The following is a 19638-nucleotide window of genomic DNA, read 5'->3' as shown; positions in this document are numbered from 1 at the left end:
ATATTTTAGCTGAAGAGTATTTCCATAGGCGCAATGGTTCGATTCAAATTGAGTCTAGAATCAGAAACTGTCCAGTCCATCTAGTTCAGAGAGAGATAGGAAGCTATTCTCAACAAATATTTCTCTGATATGATGAATATGAAGGCATTTAAAATATTAAATAACAGAGAGCGCCTTAGAGCTCTTTGATCTTGAAAAGTCTCCGTTTTTTAAGAAAATGTTGCATTTTTCAATGATGCAGTAAACTGCCGGGACCACAAAATTTTACAGCGTGAAACAGTAAACACAGGTACTAATAACATTAAAGACGAGTCTGTGCTGAGTTATTAAATGTGATTAGCAAAATATGTGTTTAACCACACTTTCATATTAAAAAAAAGTTTCATGAGAAAGCTCTAATGGGCATTTCAGACCTGCAATTTTTACTGTTTCCCAGCATAAAGAACAAATGATAAGACACGTGAAATTAACCCAAATGCATGTTTATTGAAGTCAACAACTGAACTGTTATTTTAACAAAAGTAACCCCGAAAAACAAATACTTTATGAACGTAACAGCCAACAGATGCAAAACCCACCACTGCATGCGGTTGGGCCTCACCTTGATGACATCATCAGCCATAGTACAAATTAACATACATGACAGCACTACTCCCATGTGATATGGATATTTATTCAAAAGGAAGACTTGTCATTCAAAATAATAATGATAAGAACAAAGACATTGTCTGAGTTACTGAAATACGAACATTTTTGTGAATGCAACACACATGAGAGTAAATCTGAAGTTTGTCTGGATCAATTATTACACGCTTCACACTCATACACAAACACACACACACACACACATATGTACAAATACACCATAGTAACAGACATCAAGCCTGCTGTGCATATCCAAATATGTGTGTGGATGTGTTTGTATCCAAAGTGTATGTGCAAAGTATGTATGGGGTGCGCTCGTAAGAGTATCTGGTAAAAGGCAACACTATATACATGAAATTAATTAAAAATCGTTGTTGAAACAATAACATATGCAAAAAACTAAATGTCTAACCTTCAAGTTTTGGAACATCTAAATTCAAGGAAAGAAAAAAAGATATCAATTGAAATGAAAACAATGAGATTATGCACACCTTTAATGAAACATAATTTAAAAATTAATTGGCTTATTCTACAAAATGAAAAGAGATGGGCGGCAGCTAGTGTGCGGCTGCCTGAAGAGGAGGTGGCGCGTCTGGTGGAAGGGCAGGACAGCTCGTACCGACTGAGGAGGGAGAAGAAAAGCTGTTGTTTGCTGGCATCTGGTGACAGTCAATCATTACTGCACTGATGCACTGAAATGCAATTAGACGTGAGTGCAAATCTCAGTCCAACACTATACCCCTACGTGGTTTTGATAAGGGCATAACGAGTCCTGCTTTGCCAGTTGCTTCACTGCTTTTCTGCCGTGTTGAGGCGGTGCAGACGGATTTCACTGGGACATGTTTGCAGATCAGAGAAAAGCAGGGAGGTCAGCCGGTTAGGCCGCCGCTTCTCGTCTCAGGAGACGAACTTGTCATCGCTGCTCATCTGCAACACTATCTACACTTTCCAACCATTTCTCATGCAAGCTACATGCTAGCACACTAACTAAGACAAAGGACAGGACAATAAATTACAGGCAAATACAGGTCCATTAGTTTTTAAAAGACACTACACTTTGGTGAGTATGAGTCAGATATTCCTTTCTCCATTCACAGAGCAGAACTAGACTGAGGTTAAATACAAATCAATGGTAACATCTTCAAAGTGGACAACAATCTCTGTGAGACAGAGCCAATCCTCTGATCTGCAGGCATGATAGCAGTGAAATGATAGCAGAAGAGTGTTGTAGAGCAAACATCAGATAAACAGTGCGAGCTCAAACACACAGAATCCAAGCACTGTTTAACCCGGGTTCACTACTACATCACCAGTCACTAAATAGTCTCACCAAGCGCTCTCGGCAGAAAAAAAGAACAACAGCTGACCCTGCTTCAGGTCGCATTACCCTTTGTCGAATAGCTAGCTTATAGACATACTACTTGCTCACAAAGAAGAAAGCTAGGTAGCGGTTAACAACAACACGGGGAAAGGAATGCAAAATCACATTCCCTGAACATTCCCATAAAATGTGTACAAAAACTATCAAAGACATAACTGTCTACAGGTAGACTGACAACAACAGCAAGTGGATTCCTCTCCAAACACTCCCAAACAGTGCTTCGAAGAGCCATCAGCACACGCCAGCAAAGCTATAGACGCTACTTCTACTGTACGTCTATGTGAACTCGTGGATGAGAGACCAGGAAGGAGAATCAGACATCAATCAGAGATGGAGTGGGGGAGACGAGTGATGAGAGGAGGGGACATGGGGTGAAGGTGGATCAGGACGCAGACGGGATGATTGATTAAAGAATGCAAGGAATGGACGGGCAGAGCAGAGGGGGAAAAAAAGAGAAGAGGACATTTAAGTTACTAAATGACTTTCTTCAGTGTTAGTGCCGCCCAGACTCGGCACCCTGCCCACCAAACCAAAGCTTGGCATGTGTACAGTCTAGAGCCCAGAGCCTCTTAGTTAGATTGCAATCAATTTCAATGACCGGGCCAAGTGGAGCTTTCAGTGCTAAGGCGAACTTCCAACCTTAATAAAACACTGTGCATTTATGGGAACCTTTTGCTAAGCTGGTTAATGATTCCTGCTTGCAATAACACACATACACACACACACACACAAAAAAAAAAAAAAAAAAAAAAAAACAGTAACAGAAAGGTTTTTTGCCGGGAAGTTTGTCATAATGCATGTAGCCAGTCCTATTTGGCCCTGTAGTGGAAAAGCAAGCAAGCATTTTCACCTCTGAAAGCAGCAAATGTGCCAACCTCTTAGAGGAAGTCATGATGTCACTACTCAATGAATTTAGCGCCAGGTGGCCTCGCCAAGTCAAGCAGTCTGCTGCAGAGAGAAAAACGGCGAAGGTGAACCGTGGGATCAGCGGGGCCAGCTGGAAGGAAAGCCACAGTGGTCCACAAGTACAAACACTGGGCAGCAGAATTCAAGATAAACTCCACCACCAACTTGTCGCCGTTCAAAGCTCCCGACCGAAGGTGTGCTGCTGATTAGCATTTAGGAGCAGAGAGCCGACAAAGCAGGGAGAAACTCCATTCATCAGCGAAAAAAGGAACTAAGTACATAAACATTGTTGAAAACCTGAACATCAAAATCAAAATACAAGTTAGGAATTCGATTCATGGACTCCTGGGCTGACAAACTGACAAACACTGTAAAAATGTTAACACTGACAGTAACATACTGAGACACTGACGAGAGAAAATCCCTCATGAGTCCCCAAGAGATCAAATAAAAAAAGAAAAAAAGATCAAAGAAAATCAGAATATACAAATATTTGCAGTTAATGTTAGTCTTCATCGCAACATCATTGTTGGTATGTTTCTATTTTTTACCCAGATATTGATATTTCGACTCTGCATTTCCACGCATGTAATAAAAACAGGCAGGCTTTTTTTTGAGTATATAAGTTACTGTAATGCAGTAACAGACTGTATGAGTTACAGGAGAGGGGGGGTGGAGAGAGAAAGAGAAGGGGGATAGAAGGAGAGACAGAAGGCAGAAACAGGACAGAGAGAGTGTATTTACAGCACACCAAACATTTTCTGTCAAGTAAAAAGAATGCTATATAATTCTATATATATATATATTTATATATGTATACTGGAGCCCCTGGGCTTTGTAGCACAAGGTGGGAATGCTGTTTTTGCATGGGTGTTGCATGTTTTTGTGGCGTTGCATTGTGGAAAACTCGATGGCTCGTACCGGGGTTTGCGAGGACGTAGGAAGAGGTTTGATGGCATAAAAAGATTAAACTGTGAGAGAGGGAGATTATGTTTGTCAGTAATAATTTGCTTTAGATGGATTTCTCTGTCACGAGGAGGCTTATAGAGGGATTCTGCCTTGTTAGATGTAGAGAATGAGGAGAAAAAAAAAGTGAATAGACAGACCTGGTTTGGATTAAATGTTGAGAAGACAGGTTTGAGAAGTGGAATATCAGCTCGACATGTTGGAATGTGACTTACAATTTTGATTTTTCACGGCGCTGACAGTTCAAAATAGGCTACGATGCTTGTGTGACAATGTGTTAATGTGTCAGAATTCGGATGCGTGTTAGTAGGAGGCTCCCGTTTGTTATTCTGAGCATCTATGAGCATTCACGTCTGTGTGAAAACAGATTCACCCCTTAACTGACACAAGTATGTTGCATGTTCGTGTGTGTGTTTGAGTGTAACATTAGTTCATCCATATGTCAGTGCAAAATCTCACTTCCCTGTATCAATGCAAAGAGGGTAGTACCAGTTGAAGCTCAACTCAGCCCAGAGTCCTTTCCCTCCATTCCCATCCCATCATCCCTCCAACAGAGTGAAGAACTGAAGCATCGTGAAAAAAAATCGAGGTTTCCTTTCCTTCACTCTTCCCCTCTCCTCCAATCCACGTCCTCCAACTTTTTCTCCGCCTCCTCCCGCTTCTTTCCTCCACCACTCTGTTCTCTATCTAGATAAAGTACTCTTTCTTGTCCTCTGCTCCGGAGTGACCTCCTTCTGCGTTGATGATGGCTGTGTCGGCATCCGGGGCATCATCTGAGCCCTTGGCCTCGTGGGTCAGATACGTTCCTGTGGCAGGAGAGAGAAAAATTTGGAGAAGTAAGATTAAATAAGGCAGCGAAAGTGCAACATTGTAACTGTAAAAATTAACCAGACAAAGACCAGCAGAAAATAAACCATTGCAGTTTGCTACACAGTGTGTTGCTAGCTAAAGGTCCAGCTGCTTTATTTAAACCTTACATGGAAGTTCTCGTGTTTTTAAATCATCCATCCATCCACTTCCGCTTATCCTTTTCAGGGTCGCGGGGGGCGCTGGAGCCTATCCCAGCTGTCATAGGGCGAGAGGCGGGGTACACCCTGGACAGGTCGCCAGTCTGTCGCAGGGCCAACACACAGAGACAGACAACCATTCGCACTCACTTTCACTTGCACATTCACACCTAGTGGCAATTTGGATTATCCAATTAACCTATCCCCACAAGTTGCATGTCTTTGGACAGTGGGAGGAAGCCGGAGTACCCGGAGGGAACCCACGCAAACACGGGGAGAACATGCAAACTCCACACAGAAAGACCCCGGCCTGATGGTGGAATTGAGCTCAGGACCTTCTTGCTGTGTGGCAACAGTGCTAACCACCGTGCCACCGTGCTGCCTGTTTTTAAATCAGATCATGAAATTATGTTTTTTCATATTGTGAAATGTGCTGCTAAACAAACTGAGGCAGACTAACTGTGCTGTTATAAGGCTGCATGAAAATACTCTGCAGGTTAGTGCAGGATAAACAGGTGAGCTTGCTGTACTGTGATGAATTAAAGTAAAGTGTGTGACTGGTGCACAGTGGCTGTGGTTTCATGGACAGAGTTAGGTTACATCAAGTGTAGCAGAGATTAATATGGATTTTTGCTGATGATGCTGAGATCCATTGACTGAACTCTATCTTCATACCAACTTTATACCATCTAGAAAAAAGAGTGTACTGATAGTGTAGATGGAAATCAGCCAGAACAACTCATGAAACATCTGCTGACACCTGGTTCAATTCAGGTGTGCAAATGACAAAGAGCAGCAGGTCAGCTGATCACAGCCTGCACACTAAGAAAATCTACGAGAGCTCTCGATAGAAATTATTGTGAGTTATATTCTTTTCCCCACAGTGAGCCATTGCAACCAATTTTAGGTTTCCCCACCTGCTGAATTCCACTTTAACCCCTGACTGTACACATTTTTCTGTTTAGAGGCAGACACCCTCTGCAATGTAGGCAACAGAAAACAGATATGTATTTTTTTTATCTTCCTTCTTTTTCTTCAGATTCAAGCTGAGTATAATTAGAATAACAAAAAGTATGCATTCCCATCTAGCCATTCATTTTATCATTATGTTAATATAGCACAAGGTTCAGTTAACTTTGCACAAAAATAGAAACATCCTTGTTACTTTCTTACTTTGAGTACATTTCAGAGCCTGCTATTTTGTTTTTACATTAGTAAAGAAGTTAAATCAGTACTTCAACTTTTACTGGAGTAATTATTAACAGCGGTATTTCTACTTAAGTACAGAACGTCTTCATGCCAAATATCTCTAGGGAAGAGACAAACCCCAAGTTGCTCTCTGATGCCTCCATCGCAGCATGAATGTGTATAAATGTTAGCTAGAAAGCAGAGAAAAAGTGATTGTGTGAATGGGTAAGAATGGGTGAATGCTCAGGTAGAGCAGAGAAGCGCTATTTAAGAACCAGTTTATTACTATTATCGTTTTAATATGATGTTGGTGCCTGTTTTAAAATAATGTTAGGTCATCATAAGTCTGTTGAATCAAAGGTAGTTAGGTAAATAACCCCATCACCTATAAGGCTTTTACTTCTTACGCAAATTTAAATGTAAAGGTCTGAGTGTTATTAGCTTTTTATTGCATGTACTGGTAGTTTACGTCTAATGAATAGGATAACTAGCATTGTGCCCACTATACTCATCACAAATTAGAAACCATATCCATTTGCTGACAAACAATTGCCTGAAAAAGTCAGAGGTAATTGGTAGTGAAGGGAAATGGACATCATTCCTAGTAGATCTGGCACTTGTAAACAACAGCCAGCAGGCAGTCGCTTTCAATATTCTACCAGCTTGAAGCACCTAATTCAGGGATTGAATCTGGTTGAGTGGTGGTGGAGTTTGTTTTAATCAACCACCCCACCTGGGTGCTGAAACAGGTTTTTATTGCCTCTGAACTTTGCATTACAGTATTTACAGTTTCCGTCCTAAAATTGGACTGAACGCATTATTTTAAATTCCAAATAAAATTTGGTGATGTAACGAAAAGAAAAGGCTGGTGACACATCGCCGATGACAGGCAGTCTAATTTAAAAAGGGGGGTTATGTGAACCAAAATGTTTTAAAAAGAAATAAACATTCTCTTTGTGTGAGTCATTCATCTTCTTATTCTGATTTGAGCATAAATAAATTCATTAATTCCAAGTTTTAAGCTTATAACTCACATATACTGTAGGTGTAACTGCATTTGCATTTCTTTGTGTTCCTTCATTTGTATGCATATTTGCAGGTGCGAGATCCAGTCTTGGAGCTCATGTATCCATATTTATGCAAGTGTATCTCTGTGTATACTCGTGCACGCATGAATGAGTGTGCGTCCGTGTGTTCATGAGTCCGTGTTTGTGGGAGGCAGTGACCTTTGTGTCTGATGAGGTATCTGCCGAGGACGATGAGGAGGCAAAGCAAGATAAAGACGATGACAGCCACTACCCCTCCGATCACGGCGTGGTCCACCCCCGAAGTCGTCGACATGGCTGTGGGGTCTTAAGAAAAGGTCGAGCAGTGTGGAAGAAAGGAGAAGAAAGGGGGGAAGGGGAAAAAAAGAGAAGGCATGATAAAGAAAAAGAGAAAAAGAAGCAAGAGAAAATGAGGTAGAAGCAGCGAGAAATAAGGGGAGAGCATGACAGAGAGACAGAGATTGAGAACAGAGGGGGAGACGAGGGGGTGGAGGAATATTGGTGGAAACGGATGATGAAAGGCGGTAGAAATAAAGAGAGTGAGAGAGAGAATAATGGGGAGAGTGACAGAGAGAATACAGAGCGAAATGACAAGAACAGGGGAGCAGAGAAGACTTGTCAATATATAAAACCCACTGAGGCAAAGTTTCAGAAGACAAAGACAGGGATGTGAAAGAGCCAGGCGAAAGAAAGAAGGCCACTGAGTCACCTTAAAAATTGTTTGCAGTCTACAAACCAAGTACCAATCACTTCGTGGGAACCTTGCGGGAACACACACAGACTCTTGATGTTGGCTGAAATCCTGACCCCTTCAGCCGTGGTGATTTCACTGTGACTGATTGATTTTATGCTCCTCTTTGAATTAAAATGTTCGGTCTTGAGAAATCCAAGGCAATGCACCAAACTGTACCAGAGTCCCAAACCTCCAGGGGCTCCCAAAGCCCCAGATTCTGCTTTTAGGATGATTTGATTAAGTATACATTTATCTAGCAGATTCATTCAATCACGGAGGATTTAGAATGAATATGTTTCATATACTCTAGCACATTTCAGAACTTCTTGTTGTTAATTTTAAATCATTGACATTCCATCAAACAAGTAATGAGTAAGAGTTCTTCATAACTTACTACAGTTTAAAATGATTGTCATGTATTGCAGGATAGTAACACTTAGCTTTTTAATGATTTAAAAGCTGTATTATGAATATATGTTTAAAAAAATATATACAAGTTGAAATTGCAGTGCAACCAGAAAATGCAGCAGATAATTTATTTGTTGCATCTTTTGAAGTTTATGATTCTTCAGTTTAGTTTTAATCCAGTACTTTGTGCAGTATTCGCCTCTGTATTTCCTTTTTTTCCCTCCTGTGTCAAGTTTATTCTTATGTCTGTGTTTCCCTGTTTAGTTGTTTTCACCCATTTAGTGTTTTGCTCTGCTAGCTAGTTGTGTCTTGTATTTAGTTTTATTCCCCCCGTGAGTGTTTTATATTGTCTGCACCCGCGTCTTGTTTCTGTCCAGCTGTGTCTAATCCCCATCAGCCCTCATTGTGAGCTAATATAATCCTATCATTCCTTTGTCCAGTGTCACAGAGTCCGTTTACCCTCCCAGTCTGTTTTCTGCCAGTGTGTTATTCCTGCTTCCTTCTGGATTTATGTTACTTTGATCATGAACTTTATTGCTGGACTGCGTATTTTCATTTTACTTTTTCTGTGTCTACATATCGGTATCTGAATCCTGAGTTTCCTTCTCTCCACAGGAGTTTGCAAGCTCTGCAGACTCGTTACACATAAATAGATTTCCCTAACCATTATGTGTAGTTATCTATGAGTCCTTACTAAGATAATATGACACAACAGTTTAAAAATAATCTTGTTTTTTATTGATTGCTTATGCTCTACACGACTCTGCTTGGATCAGCTGGTTGTTGTGTTTGTGGTGTTCCAAACAAATGCTGCTACCAGGGAAGTTGCAGGCCACCTTCAGATAGACAAACTATGCAACATCAACACCTACAGATGAAGGCTGCTTCTCACGTCTCTTCTTTATTTTGTTAATCTTCATTTATTGGCCGTTATAACAGCTGACACCATCAAATCAGCAAATAGCTCAGCCAAGTCACGCTGTACATGACATAAAAGAAGTGACATAAAAATACAGGAAAGACCTAACGGTAGCACTTTAGGATAATGTCACACTATTAAGCATTTGCAAGATATTATAAAGGTATTAGCAAGTGCTTAATTCATCATTTATATAACATTACTCCTCGTTAGTATGCCATTTATAAACACAAATATGTTTGTCCATCTGTTACACCAGTAACACCTATCATTGCTACTACATAACAGCTAGTAACAATGATAATCATGATCATAGTCATAAGTATTTATCTGTATTTTTTAAATGTCAAACTAAGGAGGAGTAATGCTATATAAATGATGGATTAAGCGCGTGCTAACGGCATAATAATGTTCATAATTATAAAAGTGCTAACAACTTAACAAAAATTTCATTTATGTAGCGTCTACACTTCAACACAATTATTTCAGAACAGTTTTTCATTTTTCTTTTTTTCTTGACTTGGGTAAGTTTCTGAATAATGTTCAGTTGACTTTAAGAGAAGACATCCTTTTCTCTTCTTTAAAGTGTTTTTTTTTCTGTTTGTTTGTTTGTTATGTTTTGGAGAGATGAAGGTTTTTCAGCCAACAACAGAAAATTTTGAGTTCCTCTTGTTGCCTCAAATCAGCCACTTAATCAACTTACTCTTCAGAAGAGAAAGCGATCTAAGTGGAAATAACACAATACATCAATCATTTCGCCTGGCTTTTTAGAACTGATCAGACACTGGGTGTTCATTATTTGAAAGTCACTTAGGCAGGAACAACTGAAATGCAGCGTGTCTTATACCAAAAAACACAAAAAACACACCTTAAAAAGATATTAGAGGAATAAAAAGGAACGATTTTGGAGAGGCTGTTTTTTTACCTGGCAATCAGCAAGTTAAAACAATGTGGAGGACAAGCTATTTTTCTTTACACTCAATTGGATTGCAGAACAGAGACACTAAAGCACAGCAATAGCTACTGTCAACCAGAAATAAAACTGAAAGTGAACATGGAAGAAAAGAACATTTTACAACCAGCTGGGTCACCAAAGGATGTAGTGAAGGGCCTTTTTGTAGGAGAAATATATTTCAGCCAATTGGAGACGTGAAGGGCCTGACAGTGGTGAACCAGAGGCCAGCTCTAGACAAGAGAATGGGAGAAAAGAGGAAAAGGGGAAAGCGGAGGGTAGGACTCTGTACGTCGATCAGAATAACACACAAACACAGAGAGTCGGGCACACACTCTGGTTGGCCAGCGTGGAGGTGAGAGAGGGGCATGCTGACGAGGCGAGACTGAGAATGAGCCCATAAATCCTGCTGTCAGCATCAAAGGAACGCAGACAAGAGCCAAGAACACCTCGAAGCCTGACCCCCCTCCCTCCTTGGTACGCGCACATACACACACACACAGAGAAACACACACAGAGGAAGTGGAACACTGTGTAAATGACTTGTACCACTTAAGGGGTCATGCTAGTCTGTGTGTCTTTGGGAGATAGAAGTGAGTGTGGATGTGAGTGTGTGCAGCACGTGGGAATGGTGGGTACTTGTGTCTGGAGCCAGTCTGTGTATGTATGGGCAACAACAAAGCATTATGTGGGCAGGAGTATAAAATATTCATCCCTCTACTCACAAGTTCAAAGTGTCGCCAGACTACTTTTCCCCCCCAGAATCACAGACAGACAAAAACAAAACTACAAAGAGTCAGGCGGACAGACAGGTGGACGAAAAGTTGGAACCACAGAAAACAAAAAGACCACAGGTGACTGGTGGAAAAGTTATACCTGTAATGTTGCGTGCTTCATCTTCAGAAGTGGATGGGTGGATGGATTGTTGAATGTATGGATGGAGGGAGGGATGGTTGGTGGTTAGGTAAGTGGAGGAATGTTTGTTAAGGAAGAGATTTGGGGTTCAGGATAATCAACGGGAGGAAAGAGGAAGACAAGAAAAAAATGTGAAACAGCTGTGACACAGCCAAACAAATGCCATTTTTTCCTTTATGGAGTGCTCCGTCATTTCCTTTGTTGCCACGCTTTTTTCTGTGTTTGCGTGTGTGCGCGCATGTAACACAAGGTCAGAATATTTTTGACTGCTACACAATTCAAGATCAATTTTTGGTACAGCGGGAAAACATAAGAAAGCTTCAAACGTTTTGGATTTTCTCGGCTATACTAAGATTCTCGCATCTCTTTGCTTACAGGTGTGTGTGCGTAAGTGTGTAACTGGTTTTACCTGTGAAAGTGTTAACTCCATTCAGCTGGACTGAAACTGGGGGTGTAAGGGAGGAGGCAGGGGATGAGTAGGCGGGAGTGGCAGTGATGCTAGAAGAGCTGGTGGAAGGAGGAGTTGGGGATGAAGTGGAGTGGGGGGAAGAGGAGTCTGGAGAGAATGGCAGGTTGGGGAAGAGAGCGTTGGAGAGGGTCATGGTGGAGGATTCAGAGATGGTGGTTGACACATCAGTTGATGAAGGGGAGGAGTTTGAGGAAGAGGAGGTGGTGAAGGGGTCAGTAGTGGAAAAGGGGTCAGAGTAAATGGAATCAGAGCCAGAGCCGAAGAAGCTGTCAGTAGGAGAGGAAGATGGGAGGGAGGAAAAGGGGGTGAAAGATGAAGAACCAAGTGAGGGAACTGTGACTTTTGGGGAGTCTGGGTCCATGGGATCTTTGAGGAGGTCGAGAAAAAAAATGAAGCGCAGCAGGAGAAAAAAAACGGGTGAGCAAAGCGCAAAAACGACCACGAATTGAATGAACGGGTCACATAAAAGCAAAGGGAGAGAAGCGCAAGAAATGAACGAAAGCGGTTGGATGGTTGTGGTCAGGCGCGGTTGGATGAGAAAAAAACAAAAAGAAAAAACAAAGACAGGAGGAAAGAAACAAAAGAAAATCAGAAGAGAAAAAAGATGGAAGTACAAGCCAAGCCACAACAAACAAAAGAAGGAATAAAACGTGATGAAGAAAGAAAACATCCCAGAGTCCCTCTCCTTCCTCTTTCTGTCACCACACATCCCTTTTTTCCCTCTTTTTGCTTTTTCTCCTTACCTTGCACCAAGAGTGTGTACTCCCCCTCGCTGCTTCCAATGCCGTTGTCAGCGTGGCACACGTAGACGCCATTATCTGATTTGTTGAGCATCGAGAAATGCAGGACAGCACCATCAGGTTTGGCCTGTAAGGGGAGCCCTCCATCTTTCTTGTCCCATGTGTAGATAGTGGGCCTGGCAGACAGAGAGAATGAGAGACCTCAGCTGAAACATATACAGTCTGAACAATCAAAAGATTCTACAGTGATGAGAGAGGGGAGCTGTGACAAGTGCTTCAGGAGAAGGAAAAAAAGGTTGAGCGAGACAGGAGGGTCAAAGGAGCGGGGAAACTGGGAGGAATAAAGACAGAAAAAGAAAAGATAAAAGCAGGAGAGCAGAGCAGAGGAGACACGAGGAGAAACAGGAGGAGAAAAAAGGAGGGATAGGGAAGTTGTTGCAGGAGACAGCAAAGTAGATGAATGAAAAAGAAAGATGGAAAAAATAATGGCACGGCTTGAAGAAGAAAGGCGCTTAGAAGCGACAGAAAGAGAAGAAGACAACAGAGTGAAGATCAGCATTTCAAATCAGGCTGCGCTAAAAAATCCATTCTGCATAACAGATTGTGAACGAGAGAGATAGCGAGACGAGCTTTGATAAAAGAATCAATTATGTAAATGTGCAAGTCCTTAAGCACTGTACAGTAATTAGGATGACGGGGAGTCTGAATCGGGCACAGACCTGAATACACTGGACTGATTAATCACTCTTGGAAATGTGAAAAAACTCCTAGCGACACCTAAAGGTGCGATCCGTAACTTCACGGCTTTGGCCAGGTTGGCATTCGTACACTAACTGTAAATGGCAGGAATAATGAGCCTCTTTGAATAAGCTACTTCAAACCAGTATTTAAAACCTAGCTGGATGAGTCGCAGCTGTAAAGGAGTAACTCTGTTGGTCTTTGCTGCTGGGTAAAATTCTCCAAATGGCTGAAAGCTAATGAAAAACACAATCTGCTCCCTTGACACTTCCTGCGGAGATAACGCTTGGAAAGACCAAGTGTCAAAGTTTTGAGTACGCTTCATTTTAGGCAAAGAAATCCTAACAACCCTGAAGGGAAAGCCTTTCAGTGCCCCGAGGCAAATAAAAGATGATTATTCAACCATAAAATGTTTAAAAACCAGCATGTCGTTTCAGTGCATTGTGTGGTTACCTGCAATAAAATGTAATCTTCTGTTGTTTTACACCGCTTCCAAATGCTTGATAATGTGCAATTAACCGAACAATTAACTCCACATTTACAGGCTGTGACTCGTGTAGTAATATTAAACATAATGCTCGATATACGTTTACGTACAGCGGGGCAGCTTAAGTGGAGAAAGCGGATTGGTGAGATCACGATAATGATCTGATAATTCCCAGCATGCAGGTCTAAACTCTGCGCTTTATTCTTGGCTGTGAGCCCCGCTTAGGTGGAAAGTTTTCAATTAGCACACATGCATTAGTAAACACTGTACAAAAGTCATGATACGCTTGAAGACATTCCTTATTGCAATTATGGGTACTTTGGAGCTGCATACGCCTCCCTCTCCCAGTTGTAATCATTATCACTGAGAAGAATGAGCTTTTGGGTATTTCTGCTAAATTATTAATATAAGATTTGTTAAATTAAGCTAATTTATAAAATCTTTGTAATTCAAGAGTTATTTCAACCGAACATATCATGTCAACAGATAATGGTATTTTTACAATTAGAGATTATAAATGGATAAGCCTTGTGATTTTTTTATGTTGTTTTTATTTTTGATTAAACCCCAGAGACTACACTATTACTCTCGCTCTCTCCAACCCACTCTGTGGCGCTCAGTCCCAAGGTCACTGTTTCCTGCAGAATATAGACAGCCTTGAAGCTGCTCTAATTACCTTTTTTGTATTAACAATGGGTGAAATGATTATGCTACTAATTTTTTTTTTCTGTTTTCATCAGACAGACAAATTCAGCAGTTGAAGCTTGCAAAGATTTGGAGGATTTAGATGCTAAAGAGCCACAGCCGACCCTTTGGGAGTTTTTAGAGACTAAATCAGCAAAGGTAAAAGAACATCGCTCAGCAGACGGGGCATACAGACTCAACTTACAAATGAATGGCAATGTTGCTCTGTGTGTGCATGTGTATAAATAAATGTCTGTTTGACAACCTGTTTGCTGTAGAAACACAACAGCGGTATTTAACTTACAGCCAGTGGGCCAAACTGGGCCCACCACAGGCTGCCGGCTGGTGCACTTATTCATTAAATCAAATTTACTAAAGAGGCTCCAGCTACGTTTAATGTTGTTTGAACTCCTTCAGTTGTAACCAAAGCATTTGTAACTAATTCAGATAATAAATAAAGTAAAATATGTGCTTTATCCACAGGCATCATATCTATGCTTCCATGAAATTAATGCAGTTTAAAAGTCACTAAATCTGAAAATAAAATTGATGACTTGGAGGCCTTTTAATCATTATTCACTCTTTATTTATTTAGTGCTGTTAGGATAATTAACTGGACCCTGATTTCCTGTCATTTAAAAAAAAAATACCCCCAGGCAAAGAAGTGTATGGAAAGGTCCTCAAGGCTGAGTATACCTGCCTGAATGTGGCAACAGCAATGTGGCTGTATGTTAGTGACAAACAGTGCGCTGCAAATGCTACTCCTCATGTCTTTATACTTTCCTTCCAAGTAGACTTTCTTGTATTTTTTAAAGTGGTCTTAGGCAATAGCTCTCGAGGCATTTTGATCTTTTACGGTTTTTCTGCTTTTTCTACTCACTCTCAACTCAGTTGTTGTACCTGATCTTTTTCAGAGGAATTTTGGGAATTACAAATCTGTTAATGTAGAATTTCCAGATTATCTGTACTTTACTGGAGTTTTTTTTTTTTTTTTTTTTACGTTTACTCCCTAAATTTTTAAACAAATATCTGTACTTTCTACTCTTTAGATTTTCAAAACAGACTTGTTACTTTCGGTTTAACACATTTGAAGGGAGTTATTATTTCATGTCACTGCGGGCCTTCAAACATTAAACCGGTGTGAGCCTAAGCAGTAACACATAAAAGACAATCCTAATAGCATATCAATCACCAGGGGTTATTGCATTAAAAAAAAGATGAAATAGGCAAAACCATACAAGCTATGCATAATTTATATTGCCAGTCAAGGTGGGCCGGTGTTTGTTTTTTTCTTTGAACAAGTGGAGATGTTTTTAAGTTGTGTTCGCAGTACTTCAGTACTTCTAGCTAACCCTACAGAAGAAGAGCAAGTACAAAGGCAGTAACATTTTTTGAGTGGCAGGTAATTTCAAATGTAACGTTATTATCAGCTCAACAAATATCAGCAAGCGCAAAGTGTGCAGTTTGTCACACAGTGTGTCTGCCTGCTAAGGGTCCAGCTGCTGTTCTTCACAGGGAGAGAAAAGAGTGCAAAATAACTTCACTCAAACAAACAGAGTTATACTAACTGTGTGTTATTGGCAGGTTGCATAGTGGATGTGGTGTTCCTGGTTATAGTTAGGTTACATGAAGGATAGCAGAGATTAATATGAATTTTAGCTGATGACACTTAATTCACTTAATTCCACCTTCATACCAACTTTATACTGGTATAAAGACAGAATAAACAATGTCGGTGTAGAGGATAGGAATCAGCCAAGATAGGACTGCTTGCATCTTTTTGAATACAGTTGTGTAACTCCACAAAGGTCAGCAGGAGCACAGATCAGCTGATCACAGCCTATATACTAAAAGAATCTACTGGAGCCCACAATATAAATTATTGTAAGCTATTATTCTTTTCCACACTGTGAGCCACTACACCTGAATAAAATTTAGACTAAGGTAAAGTTTATATTCCTGTTTGCGAACATTATTTTATTACATTAATATAGCACAAGGTTCAGTTGCACAAAAATAGCTGATAGAGAGGTCCTAAAAATGACTTTTTACTTTCTTGCTATGAGTACATTTCAGAGCCTGTACTTTTTCACCTTTACTTGAGTAAATAATTTAAATCAGTATAGAATATCTGTACTTTTGCCACTTCTGATGAACCGGTGTCTACGCATAGCAAACAACAAAAGAAACTATTTTAAATCTTCATGCATTTAACTACTAGCAGCCTGTTGCACAAACAGCAGGCTGCCTCATTTAATAAAAAATAAAATGCCAATGATAACACATTGTGATTACCATGAAATAGTACTTTTGCAACAGTAAGGTGATTTTCAAAGAGTTAATAGCTTAAAACCTGGCACATCTCTGCAGCGTGTCCTTTAAAAATTTTGAGAAACTGCACAAGTATAGGACAAATGAAGAGGTCGCAGTGCAAAAAGATACCTGCAGCAGATGAACATTATGTAAAAGTCACATCTTTAAAAAAATAGGACAAAATCCAGCGAAGACCTGACACAGGACCAGAAAGATGCATCTAGTCCTTAAGTTGATTCCTGTTTGCCGAAGCCACATCAAAAATGTTCTCGAAATGATATTGGCAAATGAATGTGCTAAGTTACACAAAAAACTGGACTGAAAATCTGTGAAAAACATGCCTGGATTTGGATCCAAATGAGAAATTTTTAGTTGAAATTCTTGTCATGATGCACAGTCATGAAATGTCAGGAAAGAGGTACAACAGTGAGTGTCTACAGCCATCTGTAAAAAACACTGTCGTAGTTTGGAGCTGCACTTCAGACTGTGGTGTTGGGGATCTTGTCAAAATTGATGGAATTATGAAAGCAGAAAAGGATTTTGATCCACCATGCAATACCATCTGGAAAGCATCTGATTGGCAACAACCTCATTTTTCAGCATGACAATGATCCCAAACACACTGCCAACATAGTAAAAGCAAACCTGGATAAAAACAAACAAACAATGGAACAGTATCAGTCATGGATTGAGTCTCCCAAGGGCTCAGCATTATTGAAGCAGTGTGGGATCATCTTGACAGAGTATCGAATAAAACACAGCCAACATCCAAATAAGAGCTCTGAATGTCCTTCAAGAAGCCTGGAGAAACTATTTCTTGAGACTACTTGAATAAATTACAAGAAAGTGTGCCTGAGAGAGTCTATGTAGAAGAATAGAGGTGGTCATACCAAATATTGACTTTCAAGCTGATTAGAATTATAGTATATGAGCTTTGTTTTTGCCTTGCTTACTGCATTTCCATCTATGTTTGCATGTCTAAATAAACTGCTGCACCTATTTCCCATTTTCCTAGCAACATATAAAGAAATAAGATGTGGTTCAAGACTTTTGCACAGTACTGTAAGCTATATTACGCTTTGGCTACAAATATTTGGTGTTTTTAAGAAAACTGAACTACAGGACGGGCAGCACGGTGGCATGGTGGTTAGCACTGTTGCCGTACAGCAAGAAGGTCCTGAGTTCAATTCCACCATCAGGCCGGGGTCTTTCTGTGTGGAGTTTGCATGTTCTCCCCGTGTTTGCGTGGGTTCTCTCCGGGTACTCCGGCTTCCTCCCACCGTCCAAAGACATGCAGTTTGTGGGGATAGGTTAATTGATTAATCCAAATTGTCACTAGGTGTGAGTGTGAATGGTTGTCTGTCCCTGTGTGTTAGCCCTGCGACAGACTGGCGACCTGTCCAGGGTGTACCCCGCCTTTCGCCCTATGACAGCTGGGATAGGCTCCAGCGCCCCCCGTGACCCTGAAAAGGATAAGCGGAAGCGAATGGATGGATGGATGGATGAATTACAGGACATGGACGGCCTTGTCTGTTAACAAGCCGCAGGTTAGTAATCTTGTAACGTGTCACCTGCTGTTTTCTAAACATAGCCACAACCTTGCAGACTTAAGGAAGCTTGCAAGCATTAGGTCAAGGTTATGTCAGGCTTTTAAGCTGTAAACATGTTAAGTGAAAAGTCTGGGGAGAGATTAACTCAGTTATGTGACTTGAAGAATAGAAATGTAAAGCGATTGTGAGCACTACCCCGTGTTCCTGATCAAATAAATGGGAACTATAATAGAATGTAGCGCACAAATCCTTTTCTCTTCTATTAGAAAGTTCTTGCCGCTGGGCGTCAAGGAAACACAGTATAGAATTTGATACGCTGTTATTCTTTTGAACCTGACAGGATGTGACCACAGAGAGAAAAGTGTGTATCCTGGAATAGAGTGTGACATTCATTGAGTTTGATTGGGGCGGGCGGTTAAAAAGGAGGACAGGGAGCTGAGTGGCTGGGTGTGTCGGAGGAAAGGTGTTGTTGCAGTGATTGGGTTTTGACTGACAGCTGCAGGGGCAACCTGTATCTGACTCGATTGGACACTAGCTCATCCACAAGCAGCGGTGCACATAACTGAGCACACTCCCCTCTCTCTCCCTCACACACACACACACTCTTGTTTGCGCTCCCCCTTTCTGTCTTAGTCATTCTCTGCTTGTCACCATATCTTTCTGTCTCCCCTCTGCCCACGCTTTTCTCCGCTTACCTCTCCCCTCCTGTCAGTTTGTTTTCCTTTCCTCTCTACCTTTATTTTCTTTGCCTCTTTTTTTCTCTCTTCGCTTCTTCTGTGTGTTTTTTTTTCCACTGCCACTCAGCAGTCATTCTTATCTAAAGCCTCTCCATGTACTCCATGTAAATTTTTACAGTGGGTGATCCCAATAGGAGCACCCTGAACGTTTGCCCTGTCAAGGCCATTTCAAAGTAGACACTGCAGATCCATTTATTATAACAGAACAAGACTATTCCTTATGCAGAACAAACATGATTCAGTGGATGGTTGAAATGTTTCCCAAACAAATGGATTTCTAGCATTGGTGGTCCCCTGACTGTGGCACACTCTCCATGCCTTGCTTCCATGCTGCCTATAATTTATCCACAACCATGCTGCCTGTTACAGCACGTACATGCAATGACAGTCACCTCCTCCTCCCCCGCCCCCTGTGCATTCCACCTGCCAATCAAACTTACCAGCTAGTCTTCTTCCTAGCCACTCCTGTGATGAGCTGACAGGGAAAGAGAATGAGTAGGGAAGGGATGACAGCAGAGTAGAGCGGGAGGGAGAGTGAGGAGGGGAGGGATGGGGGGTTTAGAGGGAAAAGGTGTGAGGAGAGATAGATGAGAGTTATAGGAAAGGACGAAGTTAGGAGGAGGAGGAGGTGGAGGAGGAGGAGGAGACCAAAGGGTGGAGGCATGACAAGGCGGAGAGGCGCGAACGAGCTATGAGTGACAAGGCGGCAGAGAGATACGTGATGATGGAAGGATGGAAGGAGGAAGAAGAGGGAGAAGAACTACAGATCGATGGAGATTCATCTATAATGCAGAAAGGCCAGGGGAAAGTGCATTTGTGTGGGCAGGATTTAAGACGCGGCTTGCAGTTTGTTT

The 19638-nt window shown here is 41.2% G+C and overlaps 1 protein-coding gene across 5 annotated transcripts in view; it reads right to left on the bottom strand.

The window, feature by feature from the left end:
- Positions 1–466: 466 nt before the first annotated feature.
- cadm3 (cell adhesion molecule 3) overlaps positions 467–19638 on the bottom strand; it is a 104680-nt gene continuing 85508 nt past the window's right edge. For 2 of the 5 annotated variants that reach the window (XM_005918080.2, XM_005918081.3), the window contains exons 8-12: positions 12279–12451; positions 11476–11901; positions 11028–11048; positions 7320–7445; positions 467–4704 (exon numbers count right to left, since the gene is read on the bottom strand). In XM_005918080.2, the coding sequence (XP_005918142.1) occupies positions 4586–4704; positions 7320–7445; positions 11028–11048; positions 11476–11901; positions 12279–12451 (865 nt within the window). In that variant the 3' untranslated portion in view covers positions 467–4585. The remainder of the gene's footprint in view (positions 4705–7319; positions 7446–11027; positions 11049–11475; positions 11902–12278; positions 12452–19638) is intronic. The other 3 variants (XM_042219062.1, XM_005918083.2, XM_014332328.2) reach the window with 3 other exon arrangements.

This window comes from Haplochromis burtoni, unplaced genomic scaffold (assembly GCF_018398535.1).
Source record: "Haplochromis burtoni strain Fernald_Lab_line unplaced genomic scaffold, NCSU_Asbu1 Contig_27, whole genome shotgun sequence".
In the NCBI taxonomy this organism is placed as follows: Eukaryota; Metazoa; Chordata; class Actinopteri; order Cichliformes; family Cichlidae; genus Haplochromis; species Haplochromis burtoni.
This window is presented reverse-complemented; position numbering and strand designations above follow the sequence as displayed.